This window comes from Aegilops tauschii, chromosome 5 (genome assembly GCF_002575655.3).
Source record: "Aegilops tauschii subsp. strangulata cultivar AL8/78 chromosome 5, Aet v6.0, whole genome shotgun sequence".
Lineage (NCBI taxonomy): Eukaryota > Viridiplantae > Streptophyta > Magnoliopsida > Poales > Poaceae > Aegilops > Aegilops tauschii.
The window spans coordinates 426,371,331-426,392,970 of NC_053039.3; the positions used below are offsets into that span (position 1 = coordinate 426,371,331).

Below are 21,640 nucleotides of genomic sequence, written 5' to 3' on the forward strand. Positions count from 1 at the left end.
GAAGAAGAAGATGCGAAGAGGCACGGGGGGAAAAGTGAAAAGGACCCCTCGGCCTTATTTATAAGGTGAATGGATAAGTGGTAAGCACGAGAATCGAGGAGCCCAAAAAATGGGATATGTGACAGCTCTATTGCCTCGATTGTCGGAGGTCCATTAATAAAGGTGGGTTATGCGCAGTTCTTAATAAAAGATGACGTCATGGCGATTTATCATGGTCCTGGAAAGTGACGTCATGACGGTTTACAAGATTCCTGTGAAGATAATGATGCGTTGAGGATTGACATGAACCAGTTCAAATCAAGATTTCTGTGTTGACGGAACTCTCCCTCGGCCTCAACTGGATCAAGAGTACGAGGGATGTCATCGAGCTGAACGTGTGCTGAACGCGGAGGTGTCGTACGTTCGGTACTTGGATCGGTTGGATCGCGAAGAAGTTTGACTACATCAACCGCGTTACTAAACGCTTCCTGTTGGGGATATTACTACTGGGCGTAAACCGGCCAGGAGAGGCCGGATTAACCCCATAATGGTTCACTATATCTAAAGCCCATGAAGACAAAGACGGTGACGATTTATGAAGGCCCAGGGCCCAAAGCCGGTTTAAGGCCTGTAGACATAAACCGGCATTGATATGTAAACTTGTGTTGTAAGATAGAAAGAGCACAGACCGAGTCGGACACGTTTATGAGCCGGCCTCGGGATTCTGTAAACCGACGGGCGTCAACCCATGTATATAAGGGGACGACCTGGCGGCGGTTTAGGACAACAGACAACAACTCGAGACTCAGGCAAAGCGTATTCGCTCCCTGGTCATCGAAACCCTAGCAATTCCACAACAACTGGATTAGGCTTTTACCTTCACCGCAAGGGGCCGAACCAGTATAAACTCTCTGCGTCCCTTGTCCGCTTTAACCCCTTTAAGCTAACCTGTAGCGATGGCTCCACGACTAAGTCCTTTCCTTAGGACATCTGCCATGACAAAACCACGACACTTCCGCTTCTGGTCTACGAGGGTACGTGGACACACTCTCCCGCTCGTTGCTATGCATCACCTAGATAGATCTTGCGTGATCGTAGATTTTTTTTTGAAATTACTGCATTCCCCAACATGCAGGACTTAAGAAGATTGTCTTATCAACCATTGTGCATGACCTAACGGCGGGAAGAAGACAATGGACTAAAACCACACATGTTGTTATTATTACTAGTAATTGACACGTGCTTTGCACGTTTATAGCATGCATGTCAACGATTCATGTTGACTTCTTCAATTTTTAAATAGCTATAACTCATTATTTATTTTTCCTAGTCATGCAACCATTTACGCTTTCCATTAGCTATAACTCATTTTCGGGATGTTGCTTTCCATTAGCATTAGATGTTTTTAGCAACTACTTATGTTTTTTTAGCCAGGTTCTGGCATCAACACGTCGGACATCATCTTATTTCGTAATATATATATGCTTGATAAACGTGTAGCACTTCACTATAATTATCTTTTTTGCTTATATACAATTTCTTATGTCGCATTTTCCCTTTCTTTGAATGTATATTGTGGAAACTATTATGACGGTGCGGATCTTTGGAACATGGCGGCCAATCATCCGAATTGAAAAGTCAATTAAAAAAATAAAGATTCAAAACTTTCTGAAACTTATTTAACTAATATGACCTAGCATAATACTCGTGTAAAAAGTTTCATGGGGGAATGACTGTCGTGGTATCCTCAGCAATAAAAACCCACAAGTCCAAAAAGTATGAATAGTAACTTTTATATAGTACGTATCAGTTTTGTTTTTTCCCTGTCCAGGACACCACGTTTACACGTGCAATGCATGTCTTACATTTTTTTTTGAGAAACCTGCCCAATGTAAGTATTGCTTTTTTAGGCAATTTAGCAAGTATTGCTGATGTTGAGTATGGAAGCCCAGCCTCATGACACGGAGAAGAATTTGCAAATTTTGCCTTGGGCTTAGCACGTCCTCCAATCTGCAACATGGCGCAAGATGTATCACATATTGGACCTCTTTTCTGGGAAGTGGGAGGCGATGGTTCCAGAACACCGTCGAGGTTGTTACGTTCTATTGTTCATCACGAACCCCACTGCTGTCAGCCGTTAGATTTAGCACACCAACGATTATGATTGATGCTCCAGATCCAATTCAAAACTGGTACACTATATAGTAGTATAGATATAGATATAGATTATTATTATTTGAAAAGGCTAAAGGCTATACAAATAGCAGAAAATAATACATCTAAATTTGCCATCTGTTCACAAATGCAAATTATATGTGAACGGAGGTATTAGTATACAGTAGACTGCAAAGACAAATTACAATCTTCTGGAAGTACTTCAAATTTATTCAATATTAAAAGGTGAAAAGGCCAGAGAGTGAGTTTGGCAAAGAGATACTCCCTCCGTCCCATAATATAAGAGCGATTTTGACACTACTTCACACCTCAATAATCTGGTCAAGGGCTGCCCTTCGAGAAGATTTAGGAATTATCGAGCACACGTATTAGTTAGTACTCAACAAGTGGAATTACACGTCTAAATATCTAGCTAAGGCACGGTGCAGAGAACCCATGAGGTGGTCATTCATCAAAGGGGATAGAAAGGAGCTCGGGCGATGGAAAAAGTTTGAAGAGTATTGGGTGGAAGCTAATAAAGATGGAGCGATGTCAAGACACCAAGGCACGGGAGGGGGAGGAGCTGTCCTCAGAGACAACCATGGCGACTTCATGGCGTGTCTTGCCATTTTTTCCCTTCTACTCACGACGTAGAGGTGCCCAAGCTTATGACTTGTCGTGGGGCTCTCCTCTTGGCACAAGAACTTAATGTTCAAAGGGTTATCCTCGAGACAGATTCTCAAGTGGCGTCGAGTAAGATCATGAATGGGCAAAAATATCTCTCATCCAATGGGCAAATAGTTTAGGAGATTAAAGAGTTATTTAGTTCTTTTGTGAAGCATAGAGTTGTTTGGGTATGACGATCGGCGAACAAAGTCACACATGTCCTAACTAAGAAGGGTTGCATTCAGTGGCGGCTCCCGGAATTTGCAACCGGATATTCATGTGTATTTATTTTTCCAAAATCATTGTTTTTTCTAAAATTGTCACTGTTTTACCAAAATCAACATTATTTTGTAAAAATCATGGGTATTCACATGAAGACCCAAGAATACCCCTAGCGCCGCCCCTGGTTGCATTAAATCTCTGTAAAACCTGTCTCAGTTTGTCTCATGAGTGTGTTAGCATGGAGATTGCATTCGGAGGGGCTATGAACATTGAATAAAGTACCAACGTTTTCCCCTCAAGAAAAAAATATCTAGGACACGGCGTTTTCGTGCTCGGGCGCAACTGCTCCCTAAATCTCTCTCGTTGGTTCGCTTCTGGGGATTCGAAAAAAGGGGTCTGACAGGTTTGCGCTGAGGCGTTGGTAAATCGATATACGACTGTGCAGCGTAGCGAACAGTGCGTGGTTCCGGGCCTAAATCGTACGTGCGCACGTCCGTCCTGACGGATTGAGAAGCTGGTCCGTGCCCCAGATTAGTCACTTTTATGCCGAGCCGTGACCAGGGTCTGGGTACAGAAACGCGTGTCTCCCTGATCCGTCTGGAAAACATGTCGAGGGCTTCGGGAAGGGCGGTTCGACGAGCAATGAGATCGAACGCTGGTGGGGAGGTACCTCACGGTAATGGCGGGCGCGGCTGAGCGGAGCCGGATGCCGATGGTCTGGACTTCCTGTTGGAACCAGTTGACCGGTGAGTTTCTCTACCACAGCGATCACCTCTAGATTTTCGTGCTTCGATGGATTCCCCGATTCCCCGCCGCCGCTGCTTACTCTGTTGTGGTTTTCAAGGTTACCACTCAGGGAAGAGTTCGCCGACAGCTTGGAGTAGCCAAATCCGGACACTCTAGGGTTCCTCCGTCCGTCCATGGCCGCTGGGCTGCATAGCTGCTGATGCCGTTCCCACCGCCCCGTCGCCGTCGACCCCGACGCCACCGCTGCTCTCTAGATCCCAGTCTCGCCGGTGCTCCTCTCTGCCTTGGTGCCCTGGACAGCTGCTCGGCGGTGTCGTCTTTCTCCTGTACTGGTCGGCGGCATCTCGTTCTCGGGCACCAACAAGTGCATGGCCCCATGGTTCTACACGAGATCTCTAGTCCGGCAGCCTCCACCAGACACCACGGGTAACTAATCCAGTTCCCTAATATTCTTTTGCATGGATTCATGATCCAGAGTGTTGATGCTTTGTTAGGACCCATCTGCAACTCGGCAACACCTGAAGCCGATATTCAGTAAATTTGAATTATAACTACGAGCGCGCGAAGACAGCTGAGCCGTCCATCCCGGAACCAACGCCTACGCTTCACCCTTACCGCTTCGCTGGGTTATGATGAAGCCAGCACCGTGGATCGCGCATCGGATGGCTCTTCGACTTGGAGATGTCGCTGTTTACTTTCCGGCAAAAGGCTCCCAACCTCCACTACTCTGTAACCATTTTTCCTTTCTTTTCTGGGTTTGTAAGGCTATAAAGCCAGCGTTCTGGAGACGCGAGAATCATCTCTGAGTTTCCTAGGGTTTCCCCCTTTGCGCCGCCAGTGTTCTTGGCTGGCTAGGTTCCTCTGTAAGGAGCTTGAACACTCCAATCCTTCCTCTGAAAGTGAATGCAATTGCTAAGTTCAGATATTATTCTCAGAATTCTGTTCTTCAGACCACTTGGGTTTGACAAGTGGTAATCAGAGCAAGGTTTTCCTCCTTGGCGGCGCGAGATCCGGTGCCGAGGTGGAGTTGGAGGAGCCGTAAAATCCTCCACTTCTCACCGGGGACGTTAGGCGGCGGTGGTTCTCCGGCGGCGACAGGCGGCGGTGAGAAATTCGGTACAGGTTTGGGCGCGGGAAGAGGTTGCAGAAACACACCGTCTCTGTGGTAAAATCCCTCCCTCCCTCCCAGATCCGGTGTACTTCCGGTGGCGCGGCGTTGGCGGCGGCAGGATCGAAGGCCAAGGTCGGGTTGCAGCTCAGGCTGTTGTAAAATTCCTTCCTTCGCTGGCTGATCACATGCAGAGAGGTACTTGGCTCCTTGCTAAGTGTAAAAACCCTCCCTGTTGTTCCTCCGTTCCAGTATGACCGGCCCTACGAAGTCTTCTTCTACCGAGAATCTGGAGCTACAATCGTTGCAACTGGATGTCAAAACTCTGTAGCAAAACAGAGAGACGGACAGGCGCGACTTCGAAGATTTCAGAGAACATGTAGCCACCAACTTTCAGTCCTTGCAGAAAACATTGGGAGAATTACAGGGCTCACTGTCCAACTTCATTGCTGGGTTTCCAAAACCTAGAGAAACCCCTCCAAGTCCCCAAGATGTTGCACAAGGCAGTGGCCAGCAGCAAACACCTCAGGGCCCAACATACGCACCAGCCGCGGTTCTCCAAACTCCTCCTACTGTGGGATCTGCAACATTAGTAGACAAGAACACTGGCAAAGAGCTTAACTTGGATGGAAGCAACAAAATCCCTTATAGACATCCACATTTTGCTGCAAACAAAAACTCTGTTCCTGAAGCAAGAGCCCCTACTGTTGGTAACCAAGCCCCAAATACACAGCAGCTACTACAGATGGACTTGGAGCAAGTTGACCAAGCTCCACAACATGAAGCTAGAGGGGCAATGAGCAGAGAGATCAAGTGCAGGATAACAGAAGACCCCTGGCAATAATCAAACCAGCAAAATACAATATTCCTGAATTTGAAGGCAATGGTACTGACTCTTGGATACAAACTATTGAGCTATACTTTGAGGCTGCTAGAACACCCCTGAAGTAGAAAACAGAAATTGCAGTAACATACCTCAAAGGCCCTGCAATTGAGTGGTGGAGAGGAACTGGGATTGTTGCTAACACTCTGCCATGGTATAGATTCTGTAGGCTCCTTGGTGACAGGTTTGCTGAAACTTCTGTCTGTGATAATGTGAGATCATTCCATGCACTCACTCAAACAGGATCTGTTAATGAGTATATACTCAAGTTTGAACAAGCTATGAATTTGATGTGAAGAGACAACCCTGCTCTTCCTCAAGACTACTACAAAACCAGTTTTATCTCAGGCTTACATGACAACATCCAGCATTATGTCCAATGTCATGAATCTCAAAATCTGCAGAAAGCTATCTGGCTAGCCAGAAGAATTGAGCAAGCACAACCCCCTAGGAAACAATTGCCCCAAACAATGCAGCCACCAGTTAGAAGACAGGTTCAGTTTGACCCTGGCAAACCAGCTGCAAATAACACTGCTACTATTATACACAAAAAGATTTGCAAACTGGCTAACCAAGCTCAAATACAGGCTCTCCAAGAGCACTGTCCTGATGATGCAGAGCTGGTTTACTACACTGCTAGTTCTGAAGAAATTGAAGAAACAGACACTGAAGAGGCAGAAAACAGTACTGACCAGACCCTGAAAATTTCTATGCATGCTCTGATGGGTCTGAGTGCCACAAAATACTCCTTTACTGTTACTATCATGTTTGGAGACACCCCTGCGACATCTCTTATTGACAGTGGCAACACTGCTACTTTTGTTTCCCCCAGCATTGCAAACAAAATACAGTGCAACATCTGCCCCACAAGAAAAAGAAAAGTTGTAGTGGCTAATGGTGGAGTGTCGTGGACGGAATTCATAGCAAAACATTGCCCTTACACTATACAAGGGACTCAGTTTACTTCAGACTTTCGAGTCTTACAACTCCAGAGCTATGATGTTATATTAGGAGCTGACTGGATGAAAGCTCACAATCCCGTGGAATTGGACTTTGAAGAAATGTAGGTCAAAATAACCATGCAAGGAGGCAGAAAAGTTATCTTCAGAGATGAGAGCCTGCCCAACATGGCAGTACCTAAGATGGACACTGAGGAGGAATTGGAACAGGACCCAGTATGTGGAGCTGTCCTCCTCCTCATCTTTGTTACTGTGGCTCCTCCTCCTCCTCAACAACCAGTGCATCCTCAAGTGAAACTGTTGTTAAATAAATATAACAACATCTTCTCCAAGCCCACTGGCCTTCCTCCTGTTCGAGCTATAGACCATACTATTCCTCTTGTGCCTGAAGCTAAAATAGTGAACCAGAGGCCATATAGACTCCCTCACCACCAAAAAGATGCAATGGAACAAATCATACAACAGATGATTAAAGACAAAGTGATTAAGGACAGTGTTAGTCCTTACTCCTCTCCAGCTCTACTAGTGAAAAAGAAGGACCAAACCTGGAGACTTGTCAATGATTTTAGAAAACTAAATGAGCAGATAGTCAAAAACAAATATCCAGTGCTAGTGATTGAAGATCTCCTGGATGAACTCCATGGGGCCACTATTTTCACTAAATTGGATTTAAGAAGTGGTTACCACCAGATCGGGATGATGCAGCATGACATAGAAAAGACAGCCTTCAGCACTCATTGTGGGCACTATGAGTACTTGGTCATGCCATTTGGACTTACTAATGCTCCTGCTACATTCCAGAAGCTGATGAATACAATTTTCAAGAAGTATCTCAGAAAATTTGTCTTAATTTTCTTTGATGACATTTTGGTTTTTAGCAGAAACCTCCAAGAACACATACAAGATCTAAAAGAAGTGTTTGAGACCCTTCAACAGCACCAGCTATATGCAAAGCTCAGCAAATGTACCTTTGCCCAGCCACAAGTGGAGTATCTAGGACACATAATCAGAGGTGATGGTGTTGCTACAGACCCGGTTAAAACTGAGGCTGTGCTAAAATGGCCAGCACCTGAGAATGTTACCCAGCTGAGAAGTTTTCTGGGATTAACTGGTTATTATAGAAGGTTTATTCGGAATTATGGCCTTATCTGCAAACCCCTGTTCAACTCTCTGAAGAAGGACAGTTTCACATGGGGCACTAAACAACAGCAGGCTTTTAACAGTTTGAAACACAGAATGACAGAAGCCCCTGTCTTGGCACTTCCTGATTTTTCCAAGCCATTTGTTCTTGAAACTGATGCTTGCAACTATGGCATTGGAGCAGTCCTCATGCAAGGGGGCAGGCCTATTTCTTTCTTCAGCAAAACTATTGGTCCTAGAGCTGCGGCAACCTCCACTTATGATAAAGAAGCACTAGCTATCATTGAAGCTCTGAAACACTGGAAACACTATTTTGCAGCATCTTCTCTCATCATCAGAACTGACCAGCAGAGCCTCAAATATATCCAGGAACAAAAGTTGACAGAGGGAATTCAACATAAATTACTGGTGAAATTGCTGGGCTATAACTACAAGGTAGAGTACAAGCAAGGTAACAAAAACAGAGTGGCTGATGCCCTCTCTAGGGTGCAGTACAAACTACACAGCCTTATTGCAAGCACAGCTGTCCCTGCCTGGATCTCTGAAGTAGTAGCCAGTTACAACAATGACAGTAAGTGCAAGCAGCTGATTGCTTAATTGGCCACTACCCCCTCTGCTTTAGATAACTACACTCTAAAGCAAGGTGTACTAAGATACAAGAATAGAATTGTAGTGGGCAGTGAGACACCACTTAGGACCAAGCTGGTGTCTGCTTTGCACAACTCTGAGCTGGGAGGTCACTCTGGCCATAGAGCCACATATCAGAGAGTTAAATTGCTGTTCCACTGGCCTGGCATGAAGCAGTTTATTGTTGACTTCATCAAACAATGCCCAACTTGCCAGATCAACAAACCTGAACACTACAAGTACCCTGGTCTCCTACAGCCACTGCCTGTTCCTGACATTGCCTGGTGTCACATAAGTATGGACTTTGTGGAGGGAATGCCAGTCCCACAACAAAGACATGATCTTGGTGGTAGTGGATAGGTTCACCAAATATAGTCACTTCATTGCCATGAAACACCCAATTACAGTGCAAACAGTAGATAATGCATTTGTGGAAAACATATTTAAACTCCATGGCCTCCCTTCTGTTATTGTAACTGACAGGGACAAGATATTCACAAGTCAGCTCTGGCAAAGTTTGTTCAAAAGAATGGGCATCAAGTTACACCTGAGTACTTCTTACCATCCCCAAACTGATGGGCAAACTGAACGGGTCAACCAATGCATGGAGAACTACCTGAGATGTATGGCCTTTCTGCAACCAAAGAAGTGGTTCCAGTGGCTGCCCTTAGCAGAGTGGTGGTACAATACATCCTACCACACATCACTAAAGATCACCCCCTTTCAGGCCCTATATAACAGGAAACCCAATATGATAGCAGAAGCTTCTCTCTACCCCCCGGAGGACACTGACAATCTTCCCTCTGTTCTTACTGCTGAGCAAACAACTGCTCACATCAAAGAAAACCTCCTAAGAGCTCAGAATAGGATGAAACACTATGCAGATAAAAAGAGATCTGAGAGAACCTTGCAAGAAGGTGATATGGTGTACTTGAAGCTTCAACCCTACAGGCACACTACCCTGAGCATCCATAAATGCTTCAAACTGCACTCCAAATACTGCGGGCCCTTCAGAGTTCTGCAGAAAGTGGGCAAAGTTTCCTACAGACTCCTCCTTCCGAACGATTGCAAAATACACCCTACATTCCACATCAGCCAGCTGAAGAAGCACATCGGCCCAACAGCAATCCCTAACGCCAAACTTCCATTACTTAACCCTGATGGTACAATCCTGCTCGAGCCTGAGATACTATTGGAGCGCAAACTTGTACCTCGCAAGCAAGGGGACATCGATATTCCTGTGGTCAGATGGCTCATCAAATGGAGTAACCTGCCGGCGGAGGAAGCAACCTGGGAAGACGCTACATTCATACAGCGAGTCTTCCCTCGCTTCCAACCCTGAGGACATGCTTGGTCTCATCGGGGGGGGGGGGGGGGGGAGTTGTCAGGACCCATCTGCAACTCGGCAACACCTGAAGCCGATATTCAGTAAATTTGAATTATAACTACGAGCGCGCGAAGACAGCTGAGCCGTCCATCCCGGAACCAACGCCTACGCTTCACCCTTACCGCTTCGCTGGGTTATGATGAAGCCATCACCGTGGATCGCGCATCGAACGGCTCTTTGACTTGGAGATGTCGCTGTTTACTCTCCGGCAAAAGGCTCCCAACCTCCACTACTCTGTAACCATTTTTCCTTTCTTTTCTGGGTTTGTAAGGCTATAAAGCCAGCGTTCTGGAGACGCGAGAATCATCTCTGAGTTTTCTAGGGTTTCCCCCTTTGCGCCGCCAGTGTTCCTGGCTGGCTAGGTTCCTCTGTAAGGAGCTTGAACACTCCAATCCTTCCTCTGAAAGTGAATGCAATTGCTAAGTTCAGATATTATTCTCAGAATTCTGTTCTTCAGACCACTTGGGTCTGACATGCTTGTTGTCAAATTCTCAAGATTTCTATCATGTTGATCTTTAATTGTTGGAACGTGCAAGTATACAGTACGTGAGTAGGAAGTAGCTGCTGTTGGTTCAGTCCAAAATCATAAAATTAGATTTAGATTTAGAAAGGTTTATGTAACATGACATTTGGACATCAATCATACTTGTTTCTTTGTCAGTATCGTGTATATTAGATTAGGACAAGTTTCTTAATTGCCATACAACGTTATTGGATAATTTATCTGTTATGAGGAGGCAAATCAGTGCACAAGCACTTATCCGGGCATCACCAACAGTAGAGAAGCCAATACTATTCTCTTGCTTTCCGCATCACATTATAATAAAAGTCTGGGATACAATAGGTTACATCTTGATGTTTTCTCTAGTAATTAGTGGACATATTAATCCTAAGCATGTCCCTATTAAAGTTACACTGGAAAATAAATGATAAATGCAGAGGGTAAATTGTAAAACGAAGATCAAATTGGCCATGGAGAGATCATACTTTCATTTCACGAAAGAAGGCAATCTTTTCCACGTCACATCTGCCAATTCACCTCTAATTAGATTTGTATATCAAGACAAGATTCTTTGCCCTTTTTTCATCTCTACTAAATGATATCTGTTGGTCAGCTATATATGCATCCTATCTTTACAGTGGCCAAGTTATGATATGGAATGTTCAGAATTTATGCATACAGAATTGTAGCATACCTGAACTTAAGATGGCAGCGGCACTGTAAGATTGCCCATTTGCAAAAATAAAGACCAATCAATCATCATCACAACCTGCTGCTACATGAACCTTGAGCACTACTCTGCAGTAGGATGCCCTTTTTGTCATCAGAGGACATACACATGCATATATTTACAGCAGCTGCTCGTCTGGCTAGTTGGTAAAAGAAAACATGCGCAAAATAAACACTCATTAGCAATCAGTAAGAAGAGAATGCAGGTGTTATTGTTCTAGGTCCTTTAGTTTTTTCTTCTTCCTTGGTACTGATGAGGACAATAATGCCTTACGATCTCACATGTTACCTATCTCTTAAACTTTTTTTCACACATTTCCTTGTGTTGATTCTTGTGCTCCATGAGTCAATTTGTACTAGATTATGTAATCAGCTTACTGCTATATGTCTTTGTTCAGTGCTCTGTGGTTGGATGCACTTGGTAGTAGTACTATACTAGGCTTCAGATCAATCAGGAATTTTGTAAATTTTCTTTTTTGGTAAGCTTGCTACTGGTATTTCTCTATGTCGTCATGTTAGTTTGAATTGACATATGCACTGAACTGAATTTACATTTCCAATCTGACATGTTTTGCATCATGCTTCTTTACTTCAACGCATGTGCTACGCTTCAGCCAACTGATTTGGAGGTATTGTGGTATGTGAACTGGACATCAGAAGTTGTGAAACGCCTTCGACGCTGCTTTGGAGCATCGCCGCCACTCCCGCAATGCCGATGATTTGCAACATGGAGGATGTTGTGGTGACAGATGCAGCAGAGATCCTGCAGTGCCCCTCCGCTTTTTCAGCATGTCGCATGTTGCGCCGGGGTGTGGTGGTGGTGGTCGGCGCCGCCCCTCCAGGCTGCAGCACTCCTCGCAGGAACAACTCGCCGTGGTTGTTGCCATGGCACTTCTTTGCAGCATCAGTACTGGTCGTGTGGACTGGCAGAATCGCAGTGGGCGATGTCTCTGAAGAGGATAAGATGGAGAGAGTGCGTGGGTCCACCAGGCACGTGGCAATTGCAGGAGGCACTTGATTCTATATTAAAATTATAATGCAATTTATGTAAGTTGTATGTGAACTGGGAAGAGTAATGGTTGAATTGTAGTCAGTGGAAGAGTAACGGGTGAACTGTAAACACTGACATATTGTGAACTGGACATGTATTTTATGCATAATTTCTTCTTTGAACCATGTGATGAACTGATGTACACAGTTTGTGATTGCTGGATGGGTTGAGCCCACACATGAGAAATGGTTTGGGTGGAAAACGAAAACGATTTGGGGCGGGATGGATTCTCATTTTATTTATTTTTTTGGTTTGGAGTGGTGTGATAATGTCATTTATTTCTACATGGTTTGGATTGGATGCGGGGTGGATTTTCCAGCATTATTTTTCTTGAATGTTGGCCAAAGACGCTCGCCTCTCCGACCAACCAAGAACGTTCCTTCTCCAAGTACTCCTATATTCTACCTTACCATGGTTATGACTTCTAAACAGGTACACAGAGGACACATAAAAAAAATAGAGTTCAGATTCGAAGGCACTCCAGAAATCAGTAAATACACGTAGTCACCATGTACTCCCTCCGTTCCTAAATATAAGTCTTTTAAGAGATTTCAATAAAAGACTACATACGGAGCAAAATGAGTGAATCTACATACTAAAATATGTCTATATACATCTGTATGTAGTCTCTTAGTGAAATCTCTATAAAAACTTATATTTAGGAACGGAGGGAGTATTTTCTTAACCACACAAGGTTACTTCCCTGTAACCTGACGCACACCACACCCAACTGACGACAAGTGTTTCTGAATGTGTTGCACACTTTGAAGTGCTGGAATTTTATCTATTTTGGGCCTAGCCCAATAGCAGTTTCAGAAATTCCTAATAAATCTTAGAGGCCCACGCAGCCCATTTGTGCAAGGCAAGAGGTGGAACTAAAGTTTAGTTACACATTGCTAGTTTAGAGGGAGTTGGACCTCTTTATAAGGGATGTTCTTTCCTCACTTGTATGAGCATGAGAACAAGAGGGACATCCACGCGCGCTCCTCCTCCGCCGCCCGCCGCGGGTTGCGGGAATGTGCTTCTGCTGATGCTGTCCCGTATGTGTTCTTCTCCTTTCTATTATATGAAGATGTTGTTTACTTTCTCTTTGTCAAATCGCATGGCTTGTTTTATCACTACTATTCTGGTCATGCTTTATCTAGTATTTTTGTTAATAAAATCATTTGGTAAATTGCTCATATTTCTAACATGAAGTACACAGGGCGCTGCTGCTCACGGCAGCGTAGTACGTGAGATCCGTCCGACTCTCCACCACCATAGTGCACCAGTGTTCCGTCGGCTGGATCGTGCTCGCCGAATCCCTCGTCCAGCGAATCATCTCCTTGTCCATCTCCTCCTTACAGATCCTTTCTGCACAGGTTTCCCGTTGTATCACCTCTCCCTGCAAATGAAACGCTGCCTACTTTCAGACAAAGCGGTTGGAGACCAACATGCACATGAGCAGCAGTACCATTCTCCATTACCTCCTCTTCGAACTTGTGCAGGCAGCTCCGTCTCATGGCTCACGCACTAGCCGTCGACCCCATAGTCGAAATCGAAAGGGACTGCATACGGCGCCAGACAAGAAAACAATCTCTCACAGGACAAGCAATCGTACATGAATCTCTAATCCACCGCCGGAGCCACCGCCTTCAGACCTCCTCGTCGTGCCACATGCGTAATCGGAACTGCAGTCAGCAGTTTGTGCCTCATGTGTGTCCACAGCAGTGTATACGCCTGCTGGAAATCAATAATCGGCACTGGCTACAAGATAAAAATTTCGGATCTACCTACATCGTATCAGCTACACTTGTAGAATTGATGTCCCGCCTTGTCTCCCGTCCAGGCGACGTTCGTCTCTATCTCGTCAACGCAAAGTGGACAAAGGGTGAGAGGGAGGAGGAAGTCTGTTGGGAAGGTGAGAGAGGAAGAAGACGCGACGGACATGGCGGCAGAAGTACAATCGGGGAGAGCGGCGGCGATGGGGGGCCGGGGGAGATGCAATTATGGATGGCTAGGTAGGTGGCCGTCACGGGGCGACGGACACGGCTCAGGGTGGCCCAGGAAATTGGCTGAGCCGTGCGACGACTATCTGGTCCGCCGGCTGCCGTAGCAATCAATGCCGGACAGAGCTGGGCTACTTTTTGCACGATACATGGCATATACGACCATAAAATACGAGGACGTGCACAGATCCTCATGCGTTCGAACGGGGTCGATTTCAGGAGCATCTGAGCTCGGGCTCCAAAATGAATATTCGGCTAAAGTGAGGCATCTAAACACAAACACAAGGAGGATTTAGGAAGGAGGTGCAGGGCGCGACTGCAGCACTCACCGCGTGAGTGTGTGGCAGCCTCTGCACCCCGGTGCCCGCCCACTGAAAAAATGACTGCTCGCAGGCTCTACAAAGATCTGGGCAAGAAGATTCAGAGCTCCCGATGCATTAACCTGTTGGGCCGGAGACCAGATCGAGCCGAATTAGGAGCAGCTTCAGCTTATTAGCTAGAGTACGTACATAGTCTTTTTCCAAAATAGGAAAACTTTGTAACAGGGGAAAATAGCTACAGAGTCAAAACAAGCCAGCTGAGAATTATGTACACTACTTTTTTTTTTTTTGCGGGGGGATTATCGACACTAGTACTAGCTAGTAGCTCCAGAGCGCGACATCAGCTCCGTCGTCGCCGTTGTCCCAGTACGAGTCGATGATGGCCACCGTCGACGGCGGGTCCACGAGCAGCGCCTCCGCGAGGCTCGCGTAGTACGAGCACAGGTCCATTTCCGGGAACAAGTCAAGCCTACTGAACATATCGGTGTCCACTGCGACAGGCACCTCGAACTCTGCATCGGCAGAAGGTTCCGACGTCTCCGACGAACCGGCACTGTCAGACTCAGACGACGATTCTTCAGGAGCGCCACAGGAGGCCTCTTCGGTGACGGTGGCGGTGAGGGAGCCGTTGGCAGCCTCTCGCCTCTGGAAATCCGCGACGGCCTCGACCGCCGCGCGCCGGACGTCGCCGAGGTCGGAGAGTGCGGGCGGCACGGCGAGCAGCCACGCGGAGTCCGCGAAGTTGAGGCACGCGGCGGAGCGGCCGCCCAGGGCAAGCATGGCGGCGTCGTTCGCGCGCGCGGCGACCTCAGCCGTGGCGTACGTCCCGAGCCAGAGCCTCGCGCCGCGCTTGCCGGGGACGCGCACCTCGCAGACCCACCGTTCGGCGTTGCCTCGGCGCCGCACTCCGCGGTACACCGGGTGCCGCGTCTCCCGGAACTTGGTGCGCCCCGCGGGGCGCTTGGCCAGCGACGCCCGCCCCGCCGCGTGCACGGGCGAGGACGACACCGACGAGGAGGATGGGGAGGAGCTCGAGACCTCAAGGCCCATGTCCATGGCTACCGGCAGAGTGCTGGGTGATTGGCAGGTGGCCTTCTTCTTGAGCAGTCGAGCTTGGTGGTTGAGCTCAGTGAGGAGTGTGAGGCCGTGAGCTAATTGTGAGATGCTTGTTGAGCTTGAGCGAGAGTGTGGGATACTCATTTATAGGTATGCGTGATGCTGGAGGTTGAAGCGTATGAACGCGCTTGGGACGGCGGTAGGGATGCGGTGTCCGGACAGCTGGTGACAAAGGGACTGCGGGGTGATAGCGTCGTGTGACTTTTCTCCGGGTGGGCGTGTGGCGTGTGGGGGCTTTTGGCTTTGCAGTGTTAATGTTAAACAAAAAAGGCAACTTCCTGATGGCTTAACAGTGTTGATGCAGCGGTGATTGCCTTGCCTGATTGGTCAGCCGGCTGATCGGCCGCAAAGAGAAGACAGCAGTCACTGCTGAATGGGGTCGTCTGGTTCCCCGAGGTCTACGGAGGCTGAAGGCAGAAAGGGGCTGAAATTTTTTCAGTTGCAATCTGTGTGTAGGTGGCTCGCTTTGCAGAAATACGGCACCCAGCACAGAGTGAAGGGCCTTAGAGCATCTCCACCAACAATGAGCAAATTTCACCTCGTACGCCCACGGACGCGGCCTGTTAGTGACCAGGCGTGTCCGTTTAAGCCCTTATTTACCGCCCGCGTAGCCACACTTTTTATTTTTATTATCATATGTCCGATCATTTGCACGTGATTGGTGGAGATGAAGAGTAGAAATAAAAGAATGAATACAGAAAAAGAAAAGGTGGTCCGGAGTGGGGTCGCGTTCTATGTGGCGGAATGCCCGGGCGCGTCCGCGAGCACTCATATCCTCCCCATATTTAAGATGGATATGGGGTTCGCGGACAGCCCTGGCATATAGGGATGATATTAGGAGTCTGGTTGGGTCACGCTTTTCTTTCTCTCTCCTGTCCGATCACAGATCGGGCGTGTCCGCGGGCGTATGAGGGATGGTTTGAGGCGTCCGGCTGTAGATGCTCTCAGGATCTCTTGGAGGCTCGGAGGCGGACCCTCGAACCTCCACTATATGTCCGGACAATTTTTTTCATCCAACGGAACCTGTATATGTCCGCTCAGCAGTTAGGATATACGAAAATTCTGATATCCAAAAGACAAACGTGGAGGATTTTGCCAGAGTCCGGACATGCACTTGACCAAACACATGGTCCCTCTTTTCTCTCTCTTCTCCCAACCGCACATGCATGGTCCCCTCTCAGCTCTCTCCTCCCAACCGGACATTAAACCACAAATATCCCATCACATGCATGATCCCTACCTATTTTTTCTTTTCCCATCCGGATACTTTGTGATTAGCATTGGATGGTTCACTCCCGCATCATGTCCACGGACCACGTCCGCATATACCAAAGACATTTGTGGGTCGGCGTTGGAGATGCCCTTAGTAGATGGACAACCATGGTGCCATGAGGATTCCAACAGTCCACATATAGGGCAACTCCAACGCGGTCTATCAATTTTTTTGGATGAGATGATGCTTTTAACATTATTCACCAAATGTCGATTCAGACTTCTGAAATGTTACAAATCGGAATCAAATCAGGGGAGCTTTGAAAGAGTCCGGACATCTGCGTGCGCTACAAGCTGAGTCTGGAGTCCTCTCTCCCTCTTGGACAAAGGACGGACATTTGATGAATATGGTTGGATGGCGGACGAACATTTGGTGATGTCCAATAAGGGATCTGTGTTAGAGTTGCCCCTTATACCTAAAATTGTGTTAGGATTCAGTCTACAACCCTCTTCTCAAAGCACCTCCTTGGGGGGAGACAACCCCACCACCGCCACATTAGGGGGCTTCGCAAAGTATCTGACAACAATACGATAGTTGCATGTAGATTTTTTTGGTAATGGACGCAACCACAGAACAAACACAAAACACGGATTTTACCTAGGTTCGGGCCCTTGAGATAGGTGATAGTTAGACTACTGCTTATTCGGGATTATTTCAAAGGATATTACAATGGGGGAACACAATAAGGTTTTCGGTTGGTTGGATGTTAACTCGTTGGATTCTTTCGTGAACAATCCAGGCGGGATGCCTAGATTGGATATCCTATAAAACAAATCCTGGGTTTCAAGAGATGTCGAATGTGTCCTTGCTTCTTCTTGATTTCTTTTTGTCACATGATGTGGACTCACCAAGTTTGGTAGTCATACGACTCTATCGTCATAATCTAGGGGTGATACGTTTAGGAAAGTCGGCGACCAAAGTGTGCCTCCCTGACACCGTATGTGCACGGGCAAATATGACCTCAAATATGGTACCGCTGCATAGTTAGGTGTAGGGACATTTATCTACGAATATGGTCATTAAATGGAACATAATATATAATTTAACAATTGGTTTATATATAATAATTTATTAAATGGAACATAATATATAATACCGAAAAAATAATTAATAGAAGAACCTGAACTTACGAATTCAGCTCTCGCTGTAAACATTTAAAATGATTTGGCCTTCAAAGTTTTGCCAGTTCGAGGAGATATATGTCAACTCATTTCTCCTGTTTAGAAACACAATACAAACGGAGACGTTTATAGACGTACGTCAACACTCACCCTGAGAAAGCATCCCTTCTTTGATTCTTGCTAATCTTAATATAGCAAACTGAAATTGATCCTTGATTGCACCATAGGAGAAAACGTAGAACCCATCAAGTGGCTCCAGTTGATATAGTTTGGACAGCAATATCTCGGGGATGTTCCCAGGGAGCGTTTTTCCAGCGAACGTCAAACATATACCATGCCAAACCAACTAATAAATTGCCATGTCAACTCTATTGGATTTGCCATGACTGGAGGCGAAAATTGTCACGTTGCGCAAAAAAAGCAGAAAATTGTCACGTTATGCAAATCCTGTGAAATCCTTTACACCGAATGGAAACAAGTTTGGAATTACGTATTGTGCACACGCGCTAGTCTGTCAGCGACCCAAAATACTTCGGCTGCAGCACAAAGCGGGCAGCCGAAGCAGCGAACCCACCAGCATATGGGCCGGGCCTGACGGGTTACCACTCCGAGGGCTGACTACAAGTATTCACGGGAGAGCAGCAGCGAAAGGTTATCCGGGCTTGGATCAGAAACGGCAACGGCGGCCTCCTCTTCCCCTACCTCCTGTACTTCCTCCTTCCTCCTTCCCCAATCTCTGTATCTGAGCTTAATCTTCCTGTAATGGAGTAATTCGAGTGATTCGTGAGTGGGTTCCTAACATAGTCAGTACTCAGCAAGTATCACTACACGTCTAAATATCTAGCTAAAAGGACAAGTCACATCCTACAAAAGATATCGGAAGAACACCCGCCGGCTCCCCGCGTGCGAGTGTGCTGCTGCCTCACCATCTTAGTCCCGCTGAAAGTGAACCTGTGAGTGAAGGTGACACACCGAGAAGATTCAGAGCTCTCGTCGCTCTAACCTGTTGGGCCCGTGACCAGATCAACCCGAGTGACCACACGTTATCGACGTATGGGAGACATGACATCGGACCGCATCTTCTGGATTGCTCGTTGCAAACAAGGGTTAACATCGACTGAAAGTTGCCTCCCTCTCGTCTGGTTCTGCTTTGCCTCTTGAGCTCATGCTGCATGAAGGAATATTTCCTTTTTCTGGAACCCATTGCAAGCCGTCTCGCCTCTCGTTGTACTACCGTATCTGCTTCGATTTGTTCTTTTTGTGGGAGGGGAATGTTTGGTTCCTTGGTACATATGTACCCTATATGAATTTTTTTTAGCAATTCAACAAAAAGTCAAAATTTTCTGAAAGTATTTTTGAAATAAACTTGACCATTCATTATACTAGTGAGAAAAGTTTCACAAAAAGAAAATTCCTCTTTGACTTCTTTTCAAAAAAGACAATTTTTTGATCAAAATAGCGTGAATAGTGACCTATAATAGCAAATAAATTTTGTCCTTTTCGCTGTGAAGTCAACGTCGGTTTTTATATTGTGAAAATTTATATACTAGTGTGCAAGTAAGTCAAGTTTAATCTAAAAATACTTTTTAACTATTTTAACTCTTTATTTAATTATTAAAAAAAATACCCCATATAGGGTGTATATACATGCGGGAGCCAAAGGGTATTTCCCCTTTTTGTGCTCCTTTTTACAGCTTCAAACTGCGTGTACTACGTCTTAATCTAGAGAAGAACCGGAGTATAAACAGTGGCATAAAACTGTTTCATAATGAATTCTCGATTGCAAGCAGCTTCAATTTGCTAGCTATGGCCTACAGAGTCCTCTCCCGAAATTGGAAAACTTTGCGAAGGAAAAAATAAAGACTACAGAGTCAAAGCAAAGCAGAATATGCTAATAGCTCCAGAGGGCGAAATCAGTTGCCCCCTCGCCGCACTCTCCGTTATCCCAGTACGCCCCGGTGCCGGTCGCCACCGGCGGCGGGTCCATCAGCAGCGCCTCCGCGAGGCTCGCGTAGTACGAGCCGAAGTCCATTTCCGGGAACAAGTCAAGCCGACTGAACATTTCGACGTCCATTCCGCCCGGCAGCGCGAAGTCTCCATTGCCAGAAGGTTTCGACGTCTCTGACGAACCGGCATCGTCAGACTCAGACGAGGATTCCGCAGGAGCGCCACAGGAGGTCTCCTCGGCGGTGGCGGTGGCGGTGATGGACCCACCGGCAGCCTCCCGTCGCTGCAAATCCGCGACGGCCTCGACCGCCGCGCGCCGGACGTCGGCGAGATCGGAGTGCGCGGACGGCACGGCGAGCAGCCACGCGGAGTCCGGGAAGTTGAGACGCGCGGCGGAGCGGCCGCCCAGGGCGAGCATGGCGGCGTCGTTGGCGCGCGCTGCGATCTCGGCTGTGGCGTACGTCCCGAGCCAGAGCCGAGCGCCGCGCTTGCCAGGGACGCGCACCTCGCAGACCCACCGTTGGGCGTTGCCCCGGCGCCGCACGCCGCGGTACACCGGGTGCCGCGTCTCGCGGAACTTGGTGCGCCCCGCCGGGCGCTTGGCCACCAACGCGTTCTCGTTGGAAGAGGAAGGGAAGGAGCTCGAGATCTCAAGGCCCATGCCCATGGCAACCGGCAGAGTGGTCGGCGCTTCCTTATGGAGCAGTCGAGCTTGGTGCTTGAGCTTAGCGAGGAGTGTGAGCTAGGTGCGAGATGCTTGAGCTTGAGTGAGAGTGTTTGCTGTTGCAATCTGCGGAGTGTGTGAGACGTATTTATAGGTATGTGCTGTGCTGGAGCTTGGAAGTTGTATGAACGCGCTCAAGACAGCGGTCGGGATGCCGGTGTACAAACAGCTGGTGACGATGGGACCGTACGTGGAGGATTAAATTAAGTGGCGTTGATAGCGTCATGAGACTTTTCTCCTGGTGGTGGTGGGCGTGTGGGGGCTTTTGGCTTTGCAGTGTTAAACAAGAGGCAACTTCCTGCTTGCTTAACACAGTGAACTAGTGAAGGATGGGGTTCGACGGTTGGTAGGCGCGTGACGAAGTGAAGGCTCGAATGGACAGACAGTGGTTACTATTGAATGGGTCCTGTGTTTCTCCCAGTTATCTGGACGCGGAAGGCACAAGCGAGGCATCGGTGACCATGAATCGCTATGGCGCCAAATTACGGCCATCTGGTTCGAGCAATTGGGACTCAAGGAGATAGAGGGCGTTTTCATTGAATCGTCGTAGTGCTTCAAGGAGCTAAACCCAGAGCTCACCTTTGCATGGCTAAGACGCACACAACCAATAAACAAATATAAAGAAAGAATTTGGCAAGGCCGACTCATTGTGATAAAACATCAGTAACTACCACCGTGTTGACAACACTCGAATTATTAGAAGTTTCCCAAACGCACTGACATGAGCTTGTTTATCATTTTTTTTAGAGAAACCGGGACGAGAGCTCTTCCGAACGGAAAAAAGAAGAGATAAGTTTCCCTAATAGCGATGCCTTTTAAATGAAAATGTGCATGAATGATGTCGTCCTTGGACTCGGATCCAAACACATAGTTAATATAATGGGTTTTCACCCAGGAGAGGAAGTCCAGACAAACTCCAGACAGCACATTCAACAAGGGAGCAAAACCACCACTATCAAGTACAACTAGTGAAGATTAGGCCTAAAGATTTCACCCG

General features: G+C 47.0%; 2 protein-coding genes across 2 annotated transcripts; both read right to left on the minus strand.

Annotated features, from left to right (window-relative positions):
- Nucleotides 1-14,604: 14,604 nt before the first annotated feature.
- On the minus strand, nucleotides 14,605-15,648 carry LOC109765479 (dehydration-responsive element-binding protein 1H). The gene has a single exon (XM_020324260.4). It carries the CDS (start codon nucleotides 15,516-15,518, stop codon nucleotides 14,781-14,783), a length of 738 nt encoding a protein of 245 aa, XP_020179849.1. The 5' UTR covers nucleotides 15,519-15,648; the 3' UTR covers nucleotides 14,605-14,780.
- Nucleotides 15,649-19,731: 4,083 nt separating this feature from the next.
- On the minus strand, nucleotides 19,732-20,693 carry LOC109765481 (dehydration-responsive element-binding protein 1H-like). The gene has a single exon (XM_020324262.4). It carries the CDS (start codon nucleotides 20,584-20,586, stop codon nucleotides 19,864-19,866), a length of 723 nt encoding a protein of 240 aa, XP_020179851.1. The 5' UTR covers nucleotides 20,587-20,693; the 3' UTR covers nucleotides 19,732-19,863.
- Nucleotides 20,694-21,640: the final 947 nt, after the last annotated feature.